At 47.6% G+C, this 21,272-nt stretch overlaps 1 protein-coding gene and 1 long non-coding RNA gene across 7 annotated transcripts in view; one reads left to right on the top strand and one right to left on the bottom strand.

Moving 5' to 3' along the window:
- Positions 1 to 1,277: 1,277 nt before the first annotated feature.
- Positions 1,278 to 21,272, top strand: part of DCTN1 (dynactin 1) — a 31,038-nt gene continuing 11,043 nt past the window's right edge. Inside the window, exons 1-7 of one of the 6 annotated variants that reach the window (XM_011946050.1) lie at positions 13,047 to 13,396; positions 15,156 to 15,401; positions 15,695 to 15,773; positions 15,957 to 15,991; positions 16,659 to 16,679; positions 19,094 to 19,111; positions 20,512 to 20,532. In XM_011946050.1, coding sequence (XP_011801440.1) covers positions 13,364 to 13,396; positions 15,156 to 15,401; positions 15,695 to 15,773; positions 15,957 to 15,991; positions 16,659 to 16,679; positions 19,094 to 19,111; positions 20,512 to 20,532 — 453 coding nt within the window. In that variant the 5' untranslated portion in view covers positions 13,047 to 13,363. Of the gene's footprint in view, positions 1,572 to 13,046; positions 13,397 to 15,155; positions 15,402 to 15,694; positions 15,774 to 15,956; positions 15,992 to 16,658; positions 16,683 to 18,698; positions 19,112 to 20,511; positions 20,533 to 21,272 lie in introns of those variants that run through there. The other 5 variants (XM_011946049.1, XM_011946051.1, XM_011946053.1 and 2 more) reach the window with 5 other exon arrangements.
- Positions 1,461 to 8,278, bottom strand: LOC105514591. The gene is made up of 3 exons (XR_001002202.1): positions 8,025 to 8,278; positions 2,164 to 2,248; positions 1,461 to 1,928 (listed from the first exon to the last, which is right to left on the bottom strand). It is a non-coding gene; the product is annotated as an uncharacterized LOC105514591 (long non-coding RNA).

The following is a 21,272-nucleotide window of genomic DNA, read 5'->3' as shown; positions in this document are numbered from 1 at the left end:
TGTAAACATAGTATCTAATCAAAATAACAGTTATAAATATTTAGAAGGTGAAATAGGGAAAAGGGGGGAGTAATAAAGGGGATACTCAATTCATCCCTTCTACTGCTTACTGCCCCCCACATCAGCTTTATGAATGTTTTAGTTGGTTTCAAATCTGAGATTAACTGAAATAAATATAACATTACAATAGTTGTATTTCCGGCTCTTCACATGGATTAACTTAATCCTTCTAACAACATAATGAGATAGGTACCACATTAACATTCTCACTTTAACAAATAAGAAAACAGAGGCACAGAGAGGGTAAATAACTAACTCTAGCTCTCACACAGCTAGTAAATTGCTGTTAGAATTTGAGCCCAGGCGGGTGTGGTGGCTCATGTCTGTAATTCCAGCACTTTGGGAGGCTGAAGCGGTTGGATCGCTTGAGCCCAGGGGTTCGAAACCAGCCTGGGCAACATTGTGAAACTCCGTCTTTACAAAAAAAAAAGAAAAAAAGAAAACTAAAAGGGCATGGTGGCGCGCGCCTGTAGACCCAGCTACTAGGGAGGCTGAGAGGTGGGAGGATCGCCTGAGCCTGAGAAGTCAAGGCTGCAATGAGCCATGATTGTGCGTGCTACCGCACTCCTGTTTAGGCAACAGAGCGAGACCTGTCTTAGAAAAAAAAGAATTTGAACCTATGTCTAAAATTTTTTTTTTTTTTTTTTTTGGAGACGGAGTCTAGCTTTGTTGCCCAGGCTGGAGTGCAGTGGTGCGATCTCGGCTCACTGCAAGCTCCACCTCCCGGGTTTACGCCATTCTCCTGCCTCAGCCTCCCGAGTAGCTGGGACTACAGGCGCCCGCCATCTCGCCCGGCTAGTTTTTTTTTGTATTTTTTAGTAGAGACGGGGTTTCACCGTGTAGCTCAGGATGGTCTCGATCTCCTGACCTCGTGATCCACACGTCTCGGCCTCCCAAAATGTTGGGATTACAGGCTTGAGCCACCGCGCCCGGCCTAAAATTTTAAAATGCCATTATGTAAATTTGTATTTTACATTCCCATCATAAGCGCATGAGAATGCCTGTATCCCCATATGACAGGTGACACTGAGGAGCAGCAAAACTTAATTTTCTCCCACAGGCTAATGGAGGCGATATGGTTTATCGCTATTGTTTTAATTAGCAGTTCAACACTTGGAATTGAGTCCTCCAGACCCTCTGCGCTTTCTCCCCTCCGCCGAGAGGGGGCGCTCGCTACGACACGCCGATTTCTTATGGTCCTAATCGGCTTCCCAGGCACAGTGCGCGTGCGCTTAGTCTGTCCCAGGTGTCCAGCTTTGTGCCTGATTGATGTAATCCCGGCTGCGGTCGGCGCGCAGTTTTCAGTCAGGGCGGGACTGCGGGAAAAGAGCGTTCACTGGATCTAGAACGCCTCTGGGCCTCCAGGCCGAAGGGTTCTGGGCGGTCCTAGAAGGGTCTGGCGGCGAGTCGGGCAGCCCACGAGGGCGGGGAGGGCGGGGCCGGCCCAGCAGGGTCTTGGGCGTCGGTCGTCTGTGGGGCCGGAGCTGGGCGCGGAGCCCCTGACAGTGCAGGTACGGAGGCGCGACCCTGCCAACCGTCTGCTCCGCCGGCCCACTACGTATTCGTGAGGTTGCCGGCGGTGGGCTGGGGATTCGGTGCTGGTCTAGGGCAAGACACCGAGCCCGGTGTGCGGGGCGGGGACTGGCAGGGATGGGCTGGATCAGGGGTAGGCGCTTGCCGGGGTCTGGGGGCTCCGCTTGAGCGTTTGCCCCGAGGCCCGTCTGACCCACCTCAGCTCTTCAGCCTAGCAGTGTTCTTTTGGGATCAGAGTGACTGCGCCTTAGAGTTCCTCCAGAACTGCAAGGGTCTCCGTTCCGTTCCTGCGAGCGTCCGAGGCGCCCCTGAATCCATACTGAGCTACAGGTTTCCTGTGGGCACATGGTTGAGAAATTCGTGTCAAACGGGGAGAAAAATCTTAAAGGACTCACAGCATGGGAGTCTGGATATGGCTTGTGTGTGTGATCCTACTGCTGGGGTCCGCCTTAGCTGGCAAGATGATCCTTGAAGTCATCTTGCGCATCCCTTATCTTTAGACAGAACTACAGCTAAATCACACAGATCAGGATCTCTGCTGTTTTTAGAGGCAGGGGTTTGAAAAGTTACCCTCATTTATTGCAGTGAGGAGAGCAGCAAACCCATATTGATCACTGGCTACTCGTGTATACTTAAGGTGCTGAGAGGCGAAAAGCTAGGAGGTAGAGATTGACATCCTTTACTTAATGTACTGCCAAAGCCTAAGCTATGAGATGTGAAAAGAGATAATGATAACTTTATTTTAAAAAAGCATTTTTGTTCTCAAAAACTGTTGGAAAATTCGTGGTTAAACTTTACTACAGAATATTGCAGAGCCTTTAATATGCTAATAATATTTACCATGAATCTCCAACTGGGGGTATGGTATGCAGAATTTCCCAAATTTTACTAGGATATACTGTTATTCTTGGGTGATGCCCCTGGTTAACATGTGGAACCGTTTGGGAATTGGAGTTCCAGAATTAGAAATTCAGGGTTTAGAAGGGGCAGTAGGGGTCAGTGCGTTTTGAGTTTTAATGGTGTGCACGTGTAATGGGATCTCGTTACAGTACAGGTTATGATTGGTTCTGCATTTCTAACAAGTTCCCAGGTGATGCTAATGCTACTGGCCCATGGAACACAATCTGAGTAGCAAAAGTGTAGATCACTGGATTGAAAGTTAGAGACTATGTTTTCCGGAACAGAGTATGCTGCCTTGAGAGATTCACTTTGTCTGTCCAGGCCTGTAAGATAGGATTTTGGACTACAAGATCTCAAATATTTCTTTCAGATTTAAAATTCTGTGAGTCTAGTTATCCCTGTAGTGTTGAATTCTATCTAAAATATTCTTGCCAATTTGGTAAATTTTGCAGTTTGGCTTGAACATTTAAAATAATGGGGAATTGTCTACAAATAAGGCATCCCATTTTATTCGTGGAATAGCTCAAGAAGGAAGTTCTTCATGTTCCTGAAATACATCTCTGCAACTTCCATGCTGTTGGTCCTAGATTATCTCTTAATCAAACAGAAAAAAAGTGTCACCCGTCTTCCTAAAAAGTTGACTCCAAGTATTAGATGACAGCTGTGCCTACTATGATTTTTGTAAGTGGAATTGTGTTTAATTCTTCCATTATGTTTAAGAAATCCCTTTCTTAAATTTGTCTTTGTTATGTGTGGAGTGTAGTGGGGCTTTGGCTGGACTTTGAAGGATGGGTGTGGCTTGCAAGACTAGAAAAGTATCTTAAGCAGCTGACAGTGGTGCAGAGATGGGATTGCATCTGTTGAATCCAGGATTGTTTGATTATAGCAAGAAATGAGATTATCAATGAGAGATGTCAGGCAGATGGGTGTAGGGACAAAGCAGTGTTTTAGCAGATGTATTTGCTTTACTGTGACATATAAGGTGGTTGGAACTAGGGAAGGAGGGGGAGGGGGGAGCTGGATAGGCTTCGCATAGCAATGTTAGAGAATTTAGGTTGATAATAATAATGCCTTGTATTTATGTATGACACTTTACAGAACTTTTCACAGGCATGATCTCATTTGATCTAATATTCCTATGAGGTAGGCAGAGCAGCTGTTATGCTGTTTTGTAGATGATGCACCAAAGAGGGTAAATGATTTGCCTTGATTTTCAAAGCTATTACGTGGCAGACTGAAGTAATGATAGTGATAGTGGAGGAGAAAGGAAAGATGCAGGAGGGAGTACTAAAGACGAATTGATAAGTGGGGCCTGACTGACCATGAGGATACAAAGGAGAAGAAATTGTTAGGGAAGAGTCAAAGTAGTTGGGTGAATCATAATGCCATTGACAACTGCCACTCTAGGTTTTACTCTGCAAGCTCTATCATTGCTAGCAGCTGCTTGGAGTTACAGGTTGAGAGGGATTCTAGATGATTCCCAGGTTGCCTGGCCTGTCTACAGCTACTAGGTGATACTGGGTGCACTTGGACTATCCGTCTCATACCAAGTAAAATAGGAACTTGGTCCTCAGTGTCCCCTGAAGAGGTAAGAGCTGAAATATTGCCTGATTCATGTCTATATTAAGGTCCTTGCCATCCTGGAGACTCTTGACTTTGGCTTTGTATCATTTTGCTTCTTTGCTTTTTTTTTTTTTTTTTTTTGAGACGGAGTCTCGCTCTGTCGCCCAGGCTGGAGTGCAGTGGCCGGATCTCAGCTCACTGCAAGCTCCGCCTCCCGGGTTTACGCCATTCTCCTGCCTCAGCCTCCCAAGTAGCTGGGACTACAAGCGCCCGCCACCTCGCCCGGCTAGTTTTTGTATTTTTAGTAGAGACGGGGTTTCACCGTGTTAGCCAGGATGGTCTCGATCTCCTGACCTCGTGATCCGCCCGTCTCGGCCTCCCAAAGTGCTGGGATTACAGGCTTTAGCCACTGTGCCCGGCCCATTTTGCTTTTGAGATTCAGGCTGATATTAGTTGAATGTGGTCAAGGGACAGGTTAGCTGTTTAGTGTGGCCTCCCCAAGGGCTTCACTGCAGCAGAGCATGGGCCCTTGCTGCCCCCAAATCCTCCCTAATGCTGTTTCCCAGGAGATCTGCACCTCACCTAAAGCCGTCTCTGTTATTCTTTTACCCTGAAAGTATATGAGATTGAGATTTAGTGTCACTACCAAATTCCATAGAACCTAGGGCTGTTCCTGCACTTTTAGTTTCTTAGGCTCCTATCTGGAGTGGAAAGAGCCATGTTTACTGAGGGTTGGGGGAGAGATGTGTGTGTGCATGTGTGTGTGCACTTGAATATTGATTTCCCCAATGGTGGTGGTCTTCAGGGGTGGATCTACTCTCCGGGAAAACTGTCAGACAATTTATATCCTGAGTGTGATGTTGGTACAGGCATCTATTCAACATTGAATGCCTTCTCTGTGCAAAGCCCTATGTTGAGTGCTTAGATACTGAGATGGATACAATCCTCTGTCCTGGAGGAGTTCATAGTAGAGTAAGAGACGATATTTTAAATAGAATGTGGTATTGAAATAGAGATATGTCCCAAGTGCTCTCTGAGGGCAGAGGAGGGAATGATTAGCTTTACATGGAGAAGCCAGAAGAGTCTTTAGGAAAGAGGTGAGAATTGGGCTGAGCCTTGAAGGATGAGGAGGAAGAATGGTCCTGGTGATATTTGTAACATTTGCAGATGCATAAAGGGAAAGGCAGATAGATGCAAGTGGCTGGAATAAAAGAGAACTTTGGTGATTGATGCGACCGGATTCATAATGAAGCCACGTTGTTGTATTTTGTTTTGTTGTTTAGAGATGGGGTATCGATATGCTGCCCAGGCTGGAGTGCAGTGGCTATTCACAAGCAAGGTCATCAGGCACTACAGCCTGGAATTCCTGGCCTCAAGTGATCCCCTTCAGCCTCCTGAGTATAGGTGGGTCTGCAGGCTGCTGTGCCAGTTTGAGAGTTTGAGGCCAGTGTTTTGTTGTTGTTGTTGTTTTTTTGAGATAGAGTCTCACTCTGTCACCCGGACTGGAGTGTGGTGTGGTGGTGCGATTTTGGCTCACTGCAACCTCCTGAGTATTTGGGACTATAGCTACTACAACTAGGACTACTCAGCCTCCTTAGTAACTGGAACTATAGGCATGCACCACCATGCCCAGCTAATTTTTGTATTTTTAGTAGAGACAGGGCTTCACCATGTTGGCCAGGCTGGTCTCAAACTCCTGGCCTCAAGTGATCTTCCCGCCTTGGCCTCTGAAAGTGCTAGGATTACAGGTGTAGCCACTGTGCTTGGTCAAGACCAGGTTGTTAATGGCCTGTAGTGCAGTGCTAAAAATATTTCATTTTGTGGGGAGAGAAACCACCGGAGGCTTTTAGGCAGGAAGATGACGTGATTGTATTTTGGGAAGCTAAATGTGGAAATAGACTGAAGGGGAAGAACCTGGTTCAGGGACATCGGGAGACTCTTGTAATATCATGGACATGGTTTAGGGCTGATCTAAGGATTAGGTCAGTGGGGACGGAGAGGGCAGGGTGAATCTGAGAGAGACTGGAGAAACAGAATTAACCAGACATAATGACTAAATTGGTTGTTGAGAACAAGAGAGGGAGTTGTTGCAAATGACTCAGTTTTCTATTTTGAGTGGATGGTAGTGCCAATAGCAAAGAGGGAATATAGAAGAGGAGCCTTTTTCTTTTTCTTTCTTTTTTTTTTTTTTTACAGTGAGGGAGATACCAAGTGTGTTTTGGGTCATACTGAACTTGAGGGCTCTGTGGCGGTTAGCAGACAGGGTGAGATATGAGTCTGAAGTTCAGAAGAATTTCTGTCTAGGGGCAGTAAGTATGAGTGGTAGTTGAAGTTGTGGGAATGGATGAGCTCTCCCAGCCATGCTTATAGAAGGCTGAAAATAATGACAAAGGAGATGAGTATGATTGACATGCTAGGGTAAGAGAGAGTGTTGTCCAGGAAGCTAGGAAAGGAGAAAATTCCTGAAAAGGATTGACAATCTCAGTTGCTACAGGGAGGTCAAGTTAGGATGAGCTTGGGAAACGCACTTTGAGGTTGTGTAGAACATTGTGGTCACCAGGGCTCATTTAAATTGTGAGCAGCTTCAGTGAGTGGTAGGGATGGAGCCAGATAGCAGTGGATCGAGAAGTAGATGGGAAGTGGAGATAGAGAATGTGTACTCACTTTGAGTAGTTCAGCAGAGAAAGGAAGAATACAGAATGGTGGCAGCTTGTGGAGGAGGTAGCAGGGACTAGTTTTTCCTAGAATGGAAGAGTCTTGTTTATGGCTTTTCTGATGCCATGTAAGATCCAGTAGAGAGGGTGCAATGAAGACACAAGAGAAAGGATGGTTGCTAAATCAGGTCCTCAGAGGAGAGGGAAAAGGGTGGGCCTTGAAAAGAAGGGGATACCATTTTCTTTAAAGAGGAATGTTGGAAGAAAGGAAGGAATTTAGGAAGAAAGAGATAATGACATATGCATGTAGATATATCTAAATTTGCAAAGAACTTCTTACCTAATAGGGCCAGTTTTCTTTGTCAGCAAGGTTATCTGCTGAGAGGTGGGGATGCTGGTGTTGGCTTGCGTGGGAGTAAGGACTCGAAAATGGTAAAAATGGTGAAGGAAGCTTGAAACAACTGTTAAGAGGAAAGAGGAAGACAGTGGAATTGAAATAAGCTCCAAGAGTGTTGAGTACCCTCTGAACGGAAATCCTACGCTATAAGCCTCCCCTTCATCTTTCTCATAATAATAATGGTGACATTTATTGAGTGCTTTATATGAGGCACTGTTCTAAGTGATTTTCAGGCATTCTCATGTGATTTTTACAACAATCCTTTTAGAAAGTTACTGTTATTATCACTTTCTTCCAAAAGAGGAAATTGAGGCATGGAGGATTAGTAGCATTTGTATTTGATGAATCTCTTACCTCTGCAGAAATGAATTCCTTCTCCTGAGGCATCAGAGAAGGCAGAAATTTAATCCCAACTCCCAGTTTCTGGATCTTGAGAGCCTAGAGTCTAGGGTTGCTAAGGAGGGAATCTTACCATGCCAGTTTGTGGGCATGATGGTGGCATGGAGGGGGCAGGACAGTGGCATGGAGGGGGCAGGACAGTGGGATCAGTGTTACTGTCAGCTTTTGACAACTACATAGGGAAACTTGGATATTCTTGAGTGATTTTCCAGCATCCTGACTAGAAAGACAAGTGACCAATAGTGATTTGTCAGGAATTGTGGGCTGAGATTGTGTCACCTGAGAGGTGAATAAGAGAGAGCGTGTCCCTGTTCCTATCGCCTAGAAAAGGATAATTTTTTGTTGGCAGAGAGACTAGGCAGATCTAAAACCTTATATAATAACATAATGATTATTAACTCACCTTATGTGTTTTCTCAGTTTGTGTGACACATACAGTTTGTAGATAAGCTGTATACCTGACTTGAGTGAAAGGAGAGAGTGATGGGATGGCGTGGATGGAAGAGAAACGGACTTACCTTTTCCTGCTGCAGCCACTGAAGCATCATCTCTGTGTCCTTCCTTTTGAGGTTGCCATGGATACGCCTTTGCATGGTGGTTTGAGGAGATTGATTTCCATTATGATCAGATGATGACGTGGGTTTAAAAAGAGAAAGGATGGAATGCTCTGCTTTTGGGGAGTGGCCGGCGAGCTGCCCAAAAGGCAGAGCCCAGTACAGCCGATGGGGCTGTGGCTTTGTTGGCTGCTTTGGCTTTTGCTGAAGTTGTGAAATGGTGCATCTCTCTCTTTAGAGCGCAGGCTCAGGGTTCCCTGTCTACAGGGTCCTAGTGCCAGGAACTTGCTGGTTGATTCAGGGGGAGGAATCAGCAGGAACTTCAAACAGGCTAAGTCAGACTTCTCATACCACTGAGAGCATTGCAGTTCTTGAGTACAGGACTGAGTGCCTCTTACCTTCCTGCAGAAGTTCCTATATTGAAGATAAGTGAAGCATATAGCATAGCTTTTCTTCTTGACTCTTAGAGGTCTGGGCCCTTGGAGGTGGGCCTGGAAGTCACTGGATATTTCTGGGGGAAGGGGACATTTTGAGATGGAGTAGAGCTGCATTCAGAGTGGGAGTGGGTCTGTAGACATTTTTTAGGGTAATGAGGAGCTGGAGAAGGGAAGGAAGTCCATTGAGTGTGTAGGCCCTATCTATGAAATCTGTAAGGCAGATACTGAGTAGGACCTAGGAACAAAAAGCTCTGTACACATTGTCTTCTGGGGTCCTGTGAATATCTGGAATCCAGCTTTCCAAGCTTCCAGTCTCCCAGCCTCCATTTACCACTCAATAAGCAGACCTTTTCCTTTCTGACTCCTGAAGGACTTAGGTCCACACTTATCTCTTCCTTACTAGTGCTTTCAGAGATGTATAGTTTTGCCTTGCTGTCAGACTGCCTGGGTTTCAGACAAGCTCCTCTAGGAGTGGGAAAGCAGGGAAAGCAGACAGTTGGATTAGCCCAGGATCAAGGTTTGATAAGGTGAGACAAGAGGAGATCAAGGTATCAAAGAATGCCGGGGTGCCAGTAAAAACAAGGTAGAAATGGTTCAGACAGGGGAGAAATGGTAGAGATGGAAAAGAGTCTTTTTCCTCCTCACTTTCTCCTTTTTAATTCTCCAAAATCTTATTTTCCTATAATTTCCTGAAATTTCTCTAAGACTATTGGCAGTTTATTTACTAGACACAGATATTTTTCCCTCCTCTCTTCCCATTTTTCTAGCTATTTTAGTGGTATTTAATATCATTGGAGAGGAAAATGGATTAGAAATCCAAGAGGTGTCTGTCTCCTCCCTGGCTGGGGTAACATTAACCCAGGATTGTCCCATGGGATATGGGCCTGGGCCCGGTAATGCTGTGGAAGGAGCACCTACCTGTAGAGATATTCAGATGTGCCCCCTGCCATTTTTTGGCTATGAGACTTAGGCAAGTCATTTGACTTCTGAGACACAGTTCTATCATCTGTGGAATGGAGAGAATGGAATCTGTTTTGGCTACCATCACAGGTTCATTTTTGAAGGAGATAGTGAAGTACATGTATTCGTGTATACAATTAAGTTTTCCCCAGAGAAGGCCCTAAGAATGGGACGCATTTTCTCTCTCCTAACATGTTGTTTCCCCTCCCATTTCTTCGATTCTGTTAATGTTTCAATTATTACATTTCTCATGCTTGAAAACTTCCTGAGTTTATTCATTTACTTATTCATGCATTCATTGACCCATCCATTTATCCTTGCAGCATTTGAGTTCCTACTGTGTGCAAGTCATCATGGATATTTCCTTAAAATAATGAATGAAGATGTTATCTGCCATTTGGTGAGCATACAGACATTGTGCTAAATGCTTTATTTAAATCTTATTTAATCTTCAAAATGTCCCTGTGAGGTAACATTATTTCTTCCTTTTTGCGGTTGAGGTAACCAGGGCTCAGGAGTTAAATATCTTGCTCAGAGGAGAACCAAAGGTGTATTCAGGTCTGTCTCCAGAGCCCGTGTAGGCCTGCTGCCTCTTTCCTCATGTTTGATCTATTACAGGGCCTTCTTAGGCTTTTTTGGTACTGTCTCTGAATTGGCCTCTTTCTTCTCACTCTCCTGATCCTGGTTCAGGCCTTCCTCACCCTGTGTTCACTATTGCAGCAGCCTCCTTGCTGTTATTCCTGTCTTTGCCAGGTTGCTCCTGCCTGCACTCCATCCTGCAGGTGTCATCAGTTTGATCTTCCTAAAATAATTTTCACTATGCTGTCTCCTGCTCAGGAATAGGACTGTCTTCCTGTGATTATTGGATCAAGACCATCTGTGTCTGCCTGATGTTAAACTTCTTGCCTACCCACAGTTACCTCCCAGTACATTGCAATGTTAAGATGTTTATTTATTCAATAAATATTTGACCATGAGCTGCGTACTGGCTACTGGATCATAAAGAGGAAAAGGTGTGGGCTATGCTTCAAAAGCCTTGTAGTTTGATAGAATAACTCATCTAGAATTCGTTACTTCAGCTAAGCCAGTATTCTTTACTATTCCCTGGTCAAGCCAAGTTATTTCTGCCTCTATTCATGCTGTGTTCACAACTTACAGGGCTTTCTGGGCCTTTCCACATACTTTCTAAAATCCCCATAATTCAAGGCATGCTTAGGTACCCCCTTTCTTTCTAATTTACCTCTCTCTATAATTTCTTATAATATTTATTGTGTAGCTGTATATACCATTATCATGTCAGGTAATTCTTTGCACTTCTATAATTTCTGTACTTTTTACAAGGTACTTTTATTTTTTTTTTTTGAGTCTCAGTCTGTCACCCTGGCTGGAGTGCAGTGGTATGATCTTGGCTCATTGCAACCTTTACCTCCCGGCTTCAAGCGATTCTCATGCCTAAAGTCTCTCAAGTAGCTGAGATTATAGGCATGCGCCACCACACCCAGCCCATTTTTGTATTTTTAGTAGAGATGGGGTTTCGCCATGTCAGCCAGGCTGGTCTTGAACTCCCGGTCTCAAGTGAGCCACCTGCCTCAGCCTCCCAAAGTGTTGGGATTACAGGCATGAGCCACCACGCCTGGCCTACAAGGTACTTGTTTATGCTTTAGCTTTTTTGAACCTCATAATACTGACATAGATATGGCAGATATTATTTCCATTTCATAGGAAAATAAACAGATTCCAAGAAGTTGGGGGACTGTTGATACCTATGTGGTTAGTGAGTTGTGAGGCTATTTTTAGATCTGAGCTCTTTTGAATTTTTGAAGGCAGTGCGGCCTACAGGAAGAGCAGTGTGTTGGAAGCCTAGAGATGTTTGTGGTAATGGTAAGGGGCAGTAGAAAGCACAGAGGGCTCTGGGTCAGGGCGCTTCCAGTTTTGGCTCTACTCCTCACAGCCTGTGTAACTTCAGGGAAGTTGCTCAGTTCTCAAAGCCTCAGTTGTCTTGTCAGCATCATCCCTGGCCAACCTCTCAGTGGGGTTATTGTAATGTCTATATATTATGACATTGTTCTTAGCTAACTTTTATTTAGCACTTACAAATACCAGGCAGTGTTCTGGATGCGTTGTATGGATTATCTCAGCTAATCCTCATGATACCTCTCTGAAATATGTTCTTTGTTACTTCCCCATGGCAGATGAGGAAATTGAGGCATAGAGATGTTAAGTAACTAGACCAAGTTTATGTAGCTACAAAGTGGTAAAGCCAGGAAAGTAGCCTGAGTCTAGAACCAGCACTCAACCATGGTTCTATAAAATGTCTTTTTTTTAAGGTAGACTGTGAAGTGCCCCGAACATGTGAGGTCCAGGCTGCAAGGACGTGCCTGACCTTGCCCACCTGTGTAATGGTGAATAGGGAAAGGAGGGGGAAACATGGAGATTTTGCAAGGAGGAGAGAGATGATTTCCTAGGGGGTCTGGCCAGGACTGAAGATATGGAATTGTGTTTTGGGGCTATATTTCTGAATGTTGGCTATCATTCTACTGTTGGGCTACCTGGCCTATCTTAGGAGGGTAGAGTGGGGTGAAGTCACTGTTCTGCCAGTGAAGTAAGCCCAGTACAGAAAAGACAGGCATCCCTAGGCCCAAGGGAACTAGATCCATACCATACTCAGTGGAGCCATAGGTCAGACCCCAGGCCAACCTTGTTGGCTGTGTAGGAGCAGGGACCCTGGTCTTTTGGTTCCTAGCCCATGATAGATGGGCCAGTGAATGAAAGCAGTATGGTTACATAGTCCCTTGGAGACCTCTTATTAGAATGCATAATCTCATTAAACAATTTTAATTATAAAAGTAATACATGGTTATTGGAGAATTTTTGTGAAATACAGAATCGTAGAAAATAAACCATTTCATCGGGTCTGAGATGCTAGGAGGCAAGGCCAAGAGTACAAGGGGCAGATGGCTGAGGTGGACTGGGCATTGTGCTACAAGAATAAAGAAGGGCTCTCTGCTTTTGACTACTGCCTTTAGTAATGCAGTTGAGTCTGATACTCTTGGGTTTTACAACCTGGCCCCTTATAACAACCATAAAGGGTGAGGAGTGACTATGGCAACCTTTGCCAGCCTTGTGGGAGGGGGCTGGGGTACTTGGCTTGCTTTGCTATGTGTGTGAAGTTGCCTCCATTACTGCCCTTCCCTTGCTGCCTATTGGGCAGGTCCTGTCTCCTCTGGCTCAGTTTGAGATTGAAATCCAGGCCCTAATCGCATGAATTTGGACCTTGAGTCCAGAGTTTAGAGAGGGGAGGGAGAGAGAAGAGCACCAGAAAGGTGAATGAGAGACCCTTATTTTGGCTGTATGGAGGCCCTAGGCAGCTGATCACTTTGAAGTGTCACTTGATGCTTATCGGCCTGCTAAGGCCTTACATCATGGGGGACAGGGGAACAGTGATGGTGAGTGGGTACAGACTAGGACGACCTGTCAAGACTGTTCCCAGCCCTAGGACAGTATACTTAAGAGGTGAGTGCTGAGGATATGTGGCGCAGGCCCGGCCCTTAGTCCCTGGCCCACGTGAAGCAGGGGGGCACTAGGACCCAGAGGCTAGCACGGTTCCTGACAAGTCTAGAGCAGCACTAGCGCAGAGTGAGACTCATCAGCTGGCAAGCAGGATTCTGTGTCTCTGGGTTCAGGAATCCTCAGGCAGCAGAGGGGACTTGCTCCTCAGCCCCCATCACTGTCCCCACCCCTACCCGTGTAGGCCACCGAGTGAGGCCCATGGACTGGGGAGGGCTGTGCCTGACGACTCCTGTGTCCCTCTATGAGGGCCCAGCGCCCTGACCCTCCTGCCTAGGTTTCTACCTTTTTCTCTGTCTTTGGCCAGCTGGGGGAGGGGGTAGAGGCCGGGTGAGCAACATGGCACAGAGCAAGAGGCACGTGTACAGCCGGGTAAGTGGCCCTAATCTGGGATGGCCCTGGAGGGCTGCTGGGGAAGGCCTGGGTGCCTGTGGACATCATTGCTGTGGGGGCTGGGGAGATAGGCTGGAGCTCAGCTGGGGGCACTCAGACTGTGTTTTCTAAGGAGCCCTCGAAGCCCTGGTGGTGTAAGGCTGGACAGGCTTCCCTTTACAGAGTTGATCCCTAAATGGGGACTAGCAAGGCCTGACCTCTGACTCTAATTGGCCCTCATACCAGGGGCTCCTGAGGGGGTCCAGACTATCCTGGAGACTCAGAATGGGGATGATGTGTCAGAGAGGTCTTATAGTAAAGCCTTTCTTAAGAGCTGCTTTGTTATTTGTTACTTTCTCTTCTGAGATTGAATCTGTAGCTACTGTTGTGCCCCCTGGTTCTGAGAGGCTTATTGGGGTTGGAAAGTGGGGGAGTCTCTGACTTTGGGTTCAGCCTTTTATATCACTGGCAATTCCTTTTATTATCAGGTCCATGAGAGCCATCCTGCTGTTCCAGGTGTGATTTGAGATCCTGGAACCTCTGGGAACTATATCCTCACCTTCCTGGATGAGCTCTTTGGGGAAGGGAATTAGGCAACGACAGGTTGGGAGGTGTCCTGGCTCTTCCATGGCTCTGCTAGGGCTCCCTTCTGAAGCTATTATGAATGAGAGTATCAGAAGGGACTCCCATAGAGTCTTTAGGATGATGGTATCACTTCATCATGCCTCATTCATCTGTTTGCTGCAAGGCCCCTGGTTCATGGAGTTGCTATTGCTAAAAATGACAAGTGTGATTTTCTTCTAAACCATGGGCCTATTTGGGACCTAATTTTCTATTGTGTTCAGTCATCATGGGTGTGCCAGAAGCTGAGAGCTGCCCAAGGACAGTGTCTTAGTCTATTCTTTTGCCTTGCCCATCTGTGGAGTGATAAACCATTCATTTGGACCACTGAGCAGAGTCTTGGGAACAGAGTGAGGGGTAGATCCACCCCATTTACTTGGCCTGTGTTTTCCTTTTTATAGCAAAATAGCATGGAGAAGAATCTCCAGAACTTGGGGATAGAGAGTTGACCAAACAAGACTCAGGCCAGGTAGAAAGGAGTTGAATGGTTGAATGGGCTGTGGTGAAGCATCTGGGGTTTCATGGTGGGTTGTGGATGGGGATGGGAGGAGTCAGATCGGGAAGGAGAGGTGGTGACTTAAGGGTCTGGAAGGAGGCACAATTGTGTGCCTCTGAAAGGATGAGGCCTAAGAAAACCATTTGAAACACAGAGGAGACAAGTGACAGTGGAAGGGGAAAGATGATTCTGTAGGTTCACCCACTGAATTGCCTGTCTTCCCAGCTCAGACTCCTGAGTCAGGGCATTGGGTTGTGGGGAGCCTGGTCTAAACTGAGTTATTCGCTTGAGCTTAATTCCCTTCCTGAGAGGAGAATTAAGGAGGCAGTGCTCCTGAGAAAGCAGCCATGTGGTGACATTCACAGACTAATCAATGCATTCCGATTTGTTATAAAAAAATATAAACCCTTAAAAATTCTAGCAGATTCCAGAGGAATTTGGAGAAATCTTAGAAGAGAATATCACTGACATTTTTTCAGAGGGGAGTTTGGGGTTCCACCCAATTCTGCAAATGGGGTTTAAGAAAATGATTCTGGTTGTTTTTCAGTCCAGCATCTTGGCTGAGGCATTTCTTATACATGAGAATGCCACCTTTGATCTGCGGCCTCTAACTGTCTATGTTTACCTATGTCTTTCTTTCAGACGCCCAGCGGCAGCAGGATGAGTGCAGAGGCAAGCGCCCGGCCTCTGCGGGTGGGCTCCCGTGTAGAAGTGATTGGAAAAGGCCACCGAGGCACTGTGGCCTATGTTGGAGCCACACTCTTTGCCACTGGCAAATGGGTAGGCGTGATTCTGGATGAAGCAAAGGGCAAAAATGATGGAACTGTTCAAGGAAGGAAGTACTTCACATGTGATGAAGGGCATGGCATCTTTGTGCGCCAGTCCCAGGTATTCACGCCCTTCTATGTGTGTGCATGTGTGCACATGTCTGTTGCATGTGCAGCTGATGTGTTGGTACTTCCTTTTCCTGAGCATGGGCATAAGCCTCTGGTTGGGAGAGTGGAAGGTAGTGGGGGAGGGAAGATTGGAGATCCATCCTTAGGGAAGCTGCCCTGTACTCTTGATTTGCTTGGAGCCTGGGGAGGGGCCCATATTACAGCCATCCTTGATCTGGCTATATTGAATCTATTGATCTGGCTATATTGAATCTATTGATCTGGCTATATTGAATCTGGCCTCAGATCCAGGTATTTGAAGATGGAGCAGATACTACTTCCCCAGAGACACCTGATTCTTCTGCTTCAAAAGTCCTCAAAAGAGGTAACAACCACCCACTTAAAGTTGCCTCCTCATAGTCAGGAGGAGTCCCCAGGGCTTCTCCTGGTAACATGGGGCCACAGTAGATCCTAAGATGTTTTTTTCCATCATCACTATATTCCTTTATTATATCTCCCCCTACCTCTCTATACAAGTACACACTTTGTTTCTGTTTGCTTTCTACAGAGGGAACTGATACAACTGCAAAGACTAGCAAACTGGTGAGTGGTTTGGGGGTGGAGATGGGGAGTAATAAAGGGAGGGGAAGGAGAAATATGGGGGATACCCAGTGCTAGGCAGGTAGAAGTAGTAGGTGAGTCTGAGTTGCCTTCAAGTCTCTCCAGCTTCCCTAAGAAGGAGGCTTTCTGGGGATTAATTTCTGCATTAGAGTTATAGTAAAGTTGGTAGCAGGGAAAAACTCATAGGCTCCATAAGTTCAGGGTCAAATGAGATTGAGCTGAGGGTGATAGGAAGGACAGGTCTAACCCTAGTAGTGTAGCCAACTTCCTACCTTTTGGAACCCAAAGATGCCAACATCTAAAGGATCTGAGGGTAAGGTTAAGGTAGAAGATAGAGGAAGAAGCAATCTCCTATTCACAAGTGAATGGCAAGGAGTCGGACCCTCTACCTCCTGTTTTAAGCTGGATGCAGAGGGTGCTTCCTAGTTCCTCTCTGCTACTCCGTGCAGGGTGTGTGAGGTGGGGCTGTAGACTCTGCAGCTTCTCTGGGCCAAGGGGTGAACATCATGGAAGCTGATCTTTGAGGGACTACTCATTTCACCCTGACAACCCCTTACCCCAACCTAACCTGTGTATGCCTGAGTTGGTCTTAACACCTATGCCCAGGACATCTGTTCTCTAACTCTGCCCTTTCCTACTCCTCATGCAGCGGGGACTGAAGCCTAAGAAGGTGGTGTGTTTACTATTTGTGCCTGGGTGGATGGGGGCCATGAGCCCCTTCCCCAGCTGTCCTGCATGTCCTTGGGTTGCTGCATGCCTGTGTGTGTATGACCTTGGGCTGGGATGGCCAGAGGAAATGGTGGCCTTGGCTTTCAGAGTTCCTTTGAAGGGTGCAAGAACTTCAGGCTCAGTGTCCACGTCCAGGTAGCATTCATTAGGGATGATTCTCTCTGCCCCAGGACTCCAAGTCAAAGATTCCCCAGTCAAAAACTATAAGCATTTGACTGTAAATAGCAGCAGTGTGAAATAGATCATTTACTGGGTTACAGTGGGTTCTCACTTAGCCCAAGCTCGGACAACCATAGAAAAATAGACTGGGGGAATGGGACTGAGGAAGATACCAAGTGACGGGTTTTTTTGCAAGGAGATGGGAGGTCAGGGAACAGAGCATAGGGTAAGAACAGTCCCAAGCTGGAAAACCTAAGAGCCTTCATGTGCCTGCCTCTGCATGGGCACTGCCATAAATATCCCCACAGCCCGCAACTCTGCCCCATCAGTCTGTCCCTGCCTCCTTCCTCCTCTGGTGGTGTGCCTGAGGCCTACCTCCTACCCCTTGCAGCCTTTCATCAACCATCATTGGAGTGGGGCTCAATCATGTCACCTTCCCTCCCCTCCCCACCACAGACTCTTTAAACTCTTAGATTTAAACTCTTAAACTGCCATAACCACTTCCTCATACCAGCCCTTGCCTTGGGACTCTGCTCAAGCTCTTTTTGACCTGCATGTGCCTGTCTGGCCTGTATGTACTGTGTTGTATGTACAATTCTATGATTTCCTTATTGTCAGCCTATCTCAGGCCTTTCTGACATTGCATGGAGAGCTGCTGGATTGGGGCTGTGGGAGGGGAGAGGAAAACATCGCCTTTTCCAGGAGGAAACCAGCTCCTGGTTGGTGATGAGTCCTCACTTTGAAGTCTTGCCATGGTAGAGACCACATGCCAGTACTTGCTTTGGTTGGAGATGGGGATATAAAGGAAATAGTGCTGTGAAGGATCCTGGGCCCATTTCAGAGTCATAGAAACTTGGCTTTGTCCTTTGATTATTGTCTCCTGGTTAGGGTTTCCATTTCACCTCAGGCCTTGAATAGAGAAGAGCACAAAACTATGGTCTGATATTTATGGAGTTCTTTCCACAGCCTGGTCTGACCAGGGGCTTTGGCAGCTGCCTGGGGAAATGTGGGAAAGCCCAGGCTAGGCCACCCATGCTGCCCTTCTGCACTCATGTTGGAAAGTGTCAATCAGACAGTTGAGTGCCCCCACCCCGGGGCACCCCAGTCTTCCGCTCCAGTAGTTTTTTCAAAGTGGATCACTTAGCCTAGGGCCCCTGCTCTCACCCATGTGGATCAGGGAGCTGGTTCCAGAGCAAAAGAATGTGCTTTGAAGGAGAAGGCAGAAGAAAACTCAGATGTCTCTGCAAAGTGCTTAGTTCTTTTTGGAAACCCTTTAGAGACAAGCTTTAACCTGTCTACAACCAGGGGATGGTTGGAGAGGAGCCCAACAGTCATTAGAGCTGCTACTACCCAGATGCATGTTCCCCAGGGTTTCTTAGTCACTGTGTGTGCTCCTCAGAGCTGAGTTCTATTGCTGGAGGGGCACTCTAGATGTGTGTGTGCGCCAGATGAGAGACTGTAAGGATGTTGCCAGGTTGTATAAGAGACAGAAGTGGAGTTAATGGGGCTATGGGTGGGTGGGTGGGGGGTGGGGCAGAGTGTGAGTATGATGAGAGAGACTGCTGGAGCAGAGAGGCCCTGTGTCCCTGCCCAGTGATGCCCTGGCCCCATAGAATGCCATTTCTGGGATAGCCTCTGGCCCAGTTTTTGGGTGCACGCTCTTGGGGGTGGGCAAGGGAGGGAAGAGAGGAGCCAGAACCCGTTCTTTGGAGAAAGAAGCAGGACAAGCTCTGCGCATGACCATCATGAGGAGGAGGAGGAGCCAGCAAAGCCCTAGACGGTTGCTAGGTGACTGAGGAGCAGTGGCTCCACCCCCATGGAGCAGAGGAGGGTGGGTGCATGACGTCAGGTGGAGCTGGTGCTGCGGCCACTGAGGCTGCCATCAGCCTAAGCTGGTGAACTGGGCCAGGCACCGCTCTGGTGCCTGCCAGAGCCTGGCGATCTGGCTGCACATCTGCGGGGGCCTCTGTGTCAGAGCGGCGGCCGTTTACAGGCTGGGAAGCTGCGGCACCGGGAAGCTGAGGCTGCATTGTTGGGATTTGATGCACTAATCTCCTGTCTCCGCCGCCTTTCCCTCTGTTCGGTCTCTTGCCCTCCCTCCCTTCCTCTGTCCTTCCTCTGTGTGTTTGTCTATCCTCCTCTGTCCCTTCTCTTTCCTCTCCTTGCTTTCTTTGGTTTTCTGCAATGATGAGACAGGCACCGACAGCCCGAAAGGTACTCTTGCTTGCTCTCGTCCTGCTGCTGGGTTGCCAGGGCAATGGTGGCAGCAGGCTGCTGGGGTGGGGGTGGGGGCTGATTGACTTCATCTGTCTACCTGGTCAGGGGAGGCGGGTAAGGACGAAGGTGGGTTAGGGAGAGGCGTGTGTCACCACTATGCCCCACACCCTGGGCATTTGCTTACGGCCTTGCCTGCTTTTGGCTCTGCCTGTGTTCCAGGCCTTATACCCAGTGGCCTCACAGGCTTGGGCTTCAGGCAGCCTCTACTGCATACTGGATCTGGGAGGATTTCCTGTGGTAGAACCTAGGGAAGCAGGCCCAGGTATCTCAGTGCCTCTAGCAGGCCTGCCTGCCTCACCCAGCCTTTGCTAGAATACCTCTTAGTTCTCCCCGCATCCCCCAACCCCCAGGGTTTGTATCAGGGTACTTTACCAGGGTGGGATGGGAACCCTAGAATAGTTTTTGACCCACAGCTATGGAAGCTTAACCCAGGGTAGGAGGGGTGGGAATTGGTTTTCTTGGCCTCAGTGTATCCTGGAAATAAGGCCCAAGCCAAATCTTACCTTGACTAGAGCAGTGAGATACTGGGTAGCAAGAACACTATTTGGAAATTGGAGTTAATTGTCCTCTTACCATTTTGCAGTAACCTGAAGGGTTTCCAGATTTGATTTAGGGCTGTAGTTCTTCTATGCTGCTGCCCACCCCCACCTCCTTTCCTACCGCTGGGTGGGGTTACTTTGCTGAGCTCTGGGCTTCTGCTAATGCAATATTCATGGTCCTGACACCTGAGCCCTCTTCCCTAGCGATCAGGACTGCTGCAGGATCTGATTCTGGGGAAGGGGGTTAGGGGGAGGGAGGACAGCAGCATTGCTCTGCCCTAGGGACCTGATCTCCCATTTCTGGGCTTAGATTACTTTTGTCACATGGGGTTTCTAGGGAGTTCTGTATAGAGTCTAGCACTTGAAGGAAGAGGCTGACCTGGGAAAGTCCTTGGGAGTGGTGTCTGGGTGGGGCCTCTGGCTCTGGACTGGAGTGGGAGAGATCGTTTGCAGGAGCACTGGTCTCTTGGGACCTTCTCACTAGCTGCTTCCTTGTTCTATGGCTCAGCCTAGAGATGGACTTCTGGGATTTCCGGGGTGTCTGAAGGGGTGAGGCCTGCAAGGATTGGACAAAAGTGGGAGCAGGAACCAAGGGGAACAGGAATTCTGGGTTCCTGAAGTAGGAACACAGTGATTCACTGAAGGGAGAAGGGGATGGGATTGAGGGGAGGGTGGCTAACTGTAGCCCCATTCCTGTTACTTCTTCTGCTCTCATTGCTGTCCCTTTTGCTCTCTGTCTTTCTCTCATTGCCCTTTCTTTCCCGACTACTTCTCTTCTGGCTCCTGTTGCCTGTCCAGACCACAACTCGGCGGCCCAAGGTGAGAAAACAGGCCCCTGTGTGAGCCACTGCTGAGTAAACACACACGTTTCAGGCATGTGCATGTATGAGGGCACATGTATGAGCAAGTGAAAGTTGGTCATAGTGCATCCTGGGTTCTCTTCAGAGGAAAGGGGGGGATCGCGGTGCTGGCAGGCACCTCCTAGGGAAAATGGCTTTTGGCTTTTAGGAGGTTGTCTAGGCCAGTAGCTTCAATGCAAAAGAGAAATGAATGGGATTGTAGTTAATCAAAGCAGGCTTTCTTGAACAAGGGAAATTTGACCTGTTTTGAGGGGAGGGATTGGAAGAAAGATGAAGAACTTGGCCATGTAAAATGTCAGCGGATAAGGAGGTGAGTGTGTCTGTGACAGGCTTTGGGTGGGGACTTCTGAGGATTGCACATGGTCTCTGAGTGTCAGCCCACTGGGAGACCTTGGGGCTCAGCACTTTGAGTACCTTGGCAGGCCTGTCTGCTCCAGGACTTGAATTTCAGGTCAGCTTCTCTGCCCACCTCCTCCCCTGCCCCACAGGGACCTGGATAGTGTTGCCAGATCAGGGGAGATGACAGAAGGGTTGTTTCAAGATAGAGTCTAAGGGTACAACTTTCACCTTGGCCCTTTTACCTGCAGGGTCCCCTGAAATAGACTGAGAGAGGGAGATTCAGCTTGACTCCCATAGAGGGTTTAGCAGGGGTAGAGAGCCTGGCACCCCCACTTTTGGCCCTGCCTTCTCTGGAAATTA

The sequence above is a fragment of the Colobus angolensis genome, unplaced genomic scaffold (genome assembly GCF_000951035.1).
Source record: "Colobus angolensis palliatus isolate OR3802 unplaced genomic scaffold, Cang.pa_1.0 Scaffold249, whole genome shotgun sequence".
Taxonomy (NCBI): Eukaryota; Metazoa; Chordata; class Mammalia; order Primates; family Cercopithecidae; genus Colobus; species Colobus angolensis.
Note: the sequence above shows the minus strand (reverse complement) of the source record. Positions and strands in the feature narration are given on the sequence as shown.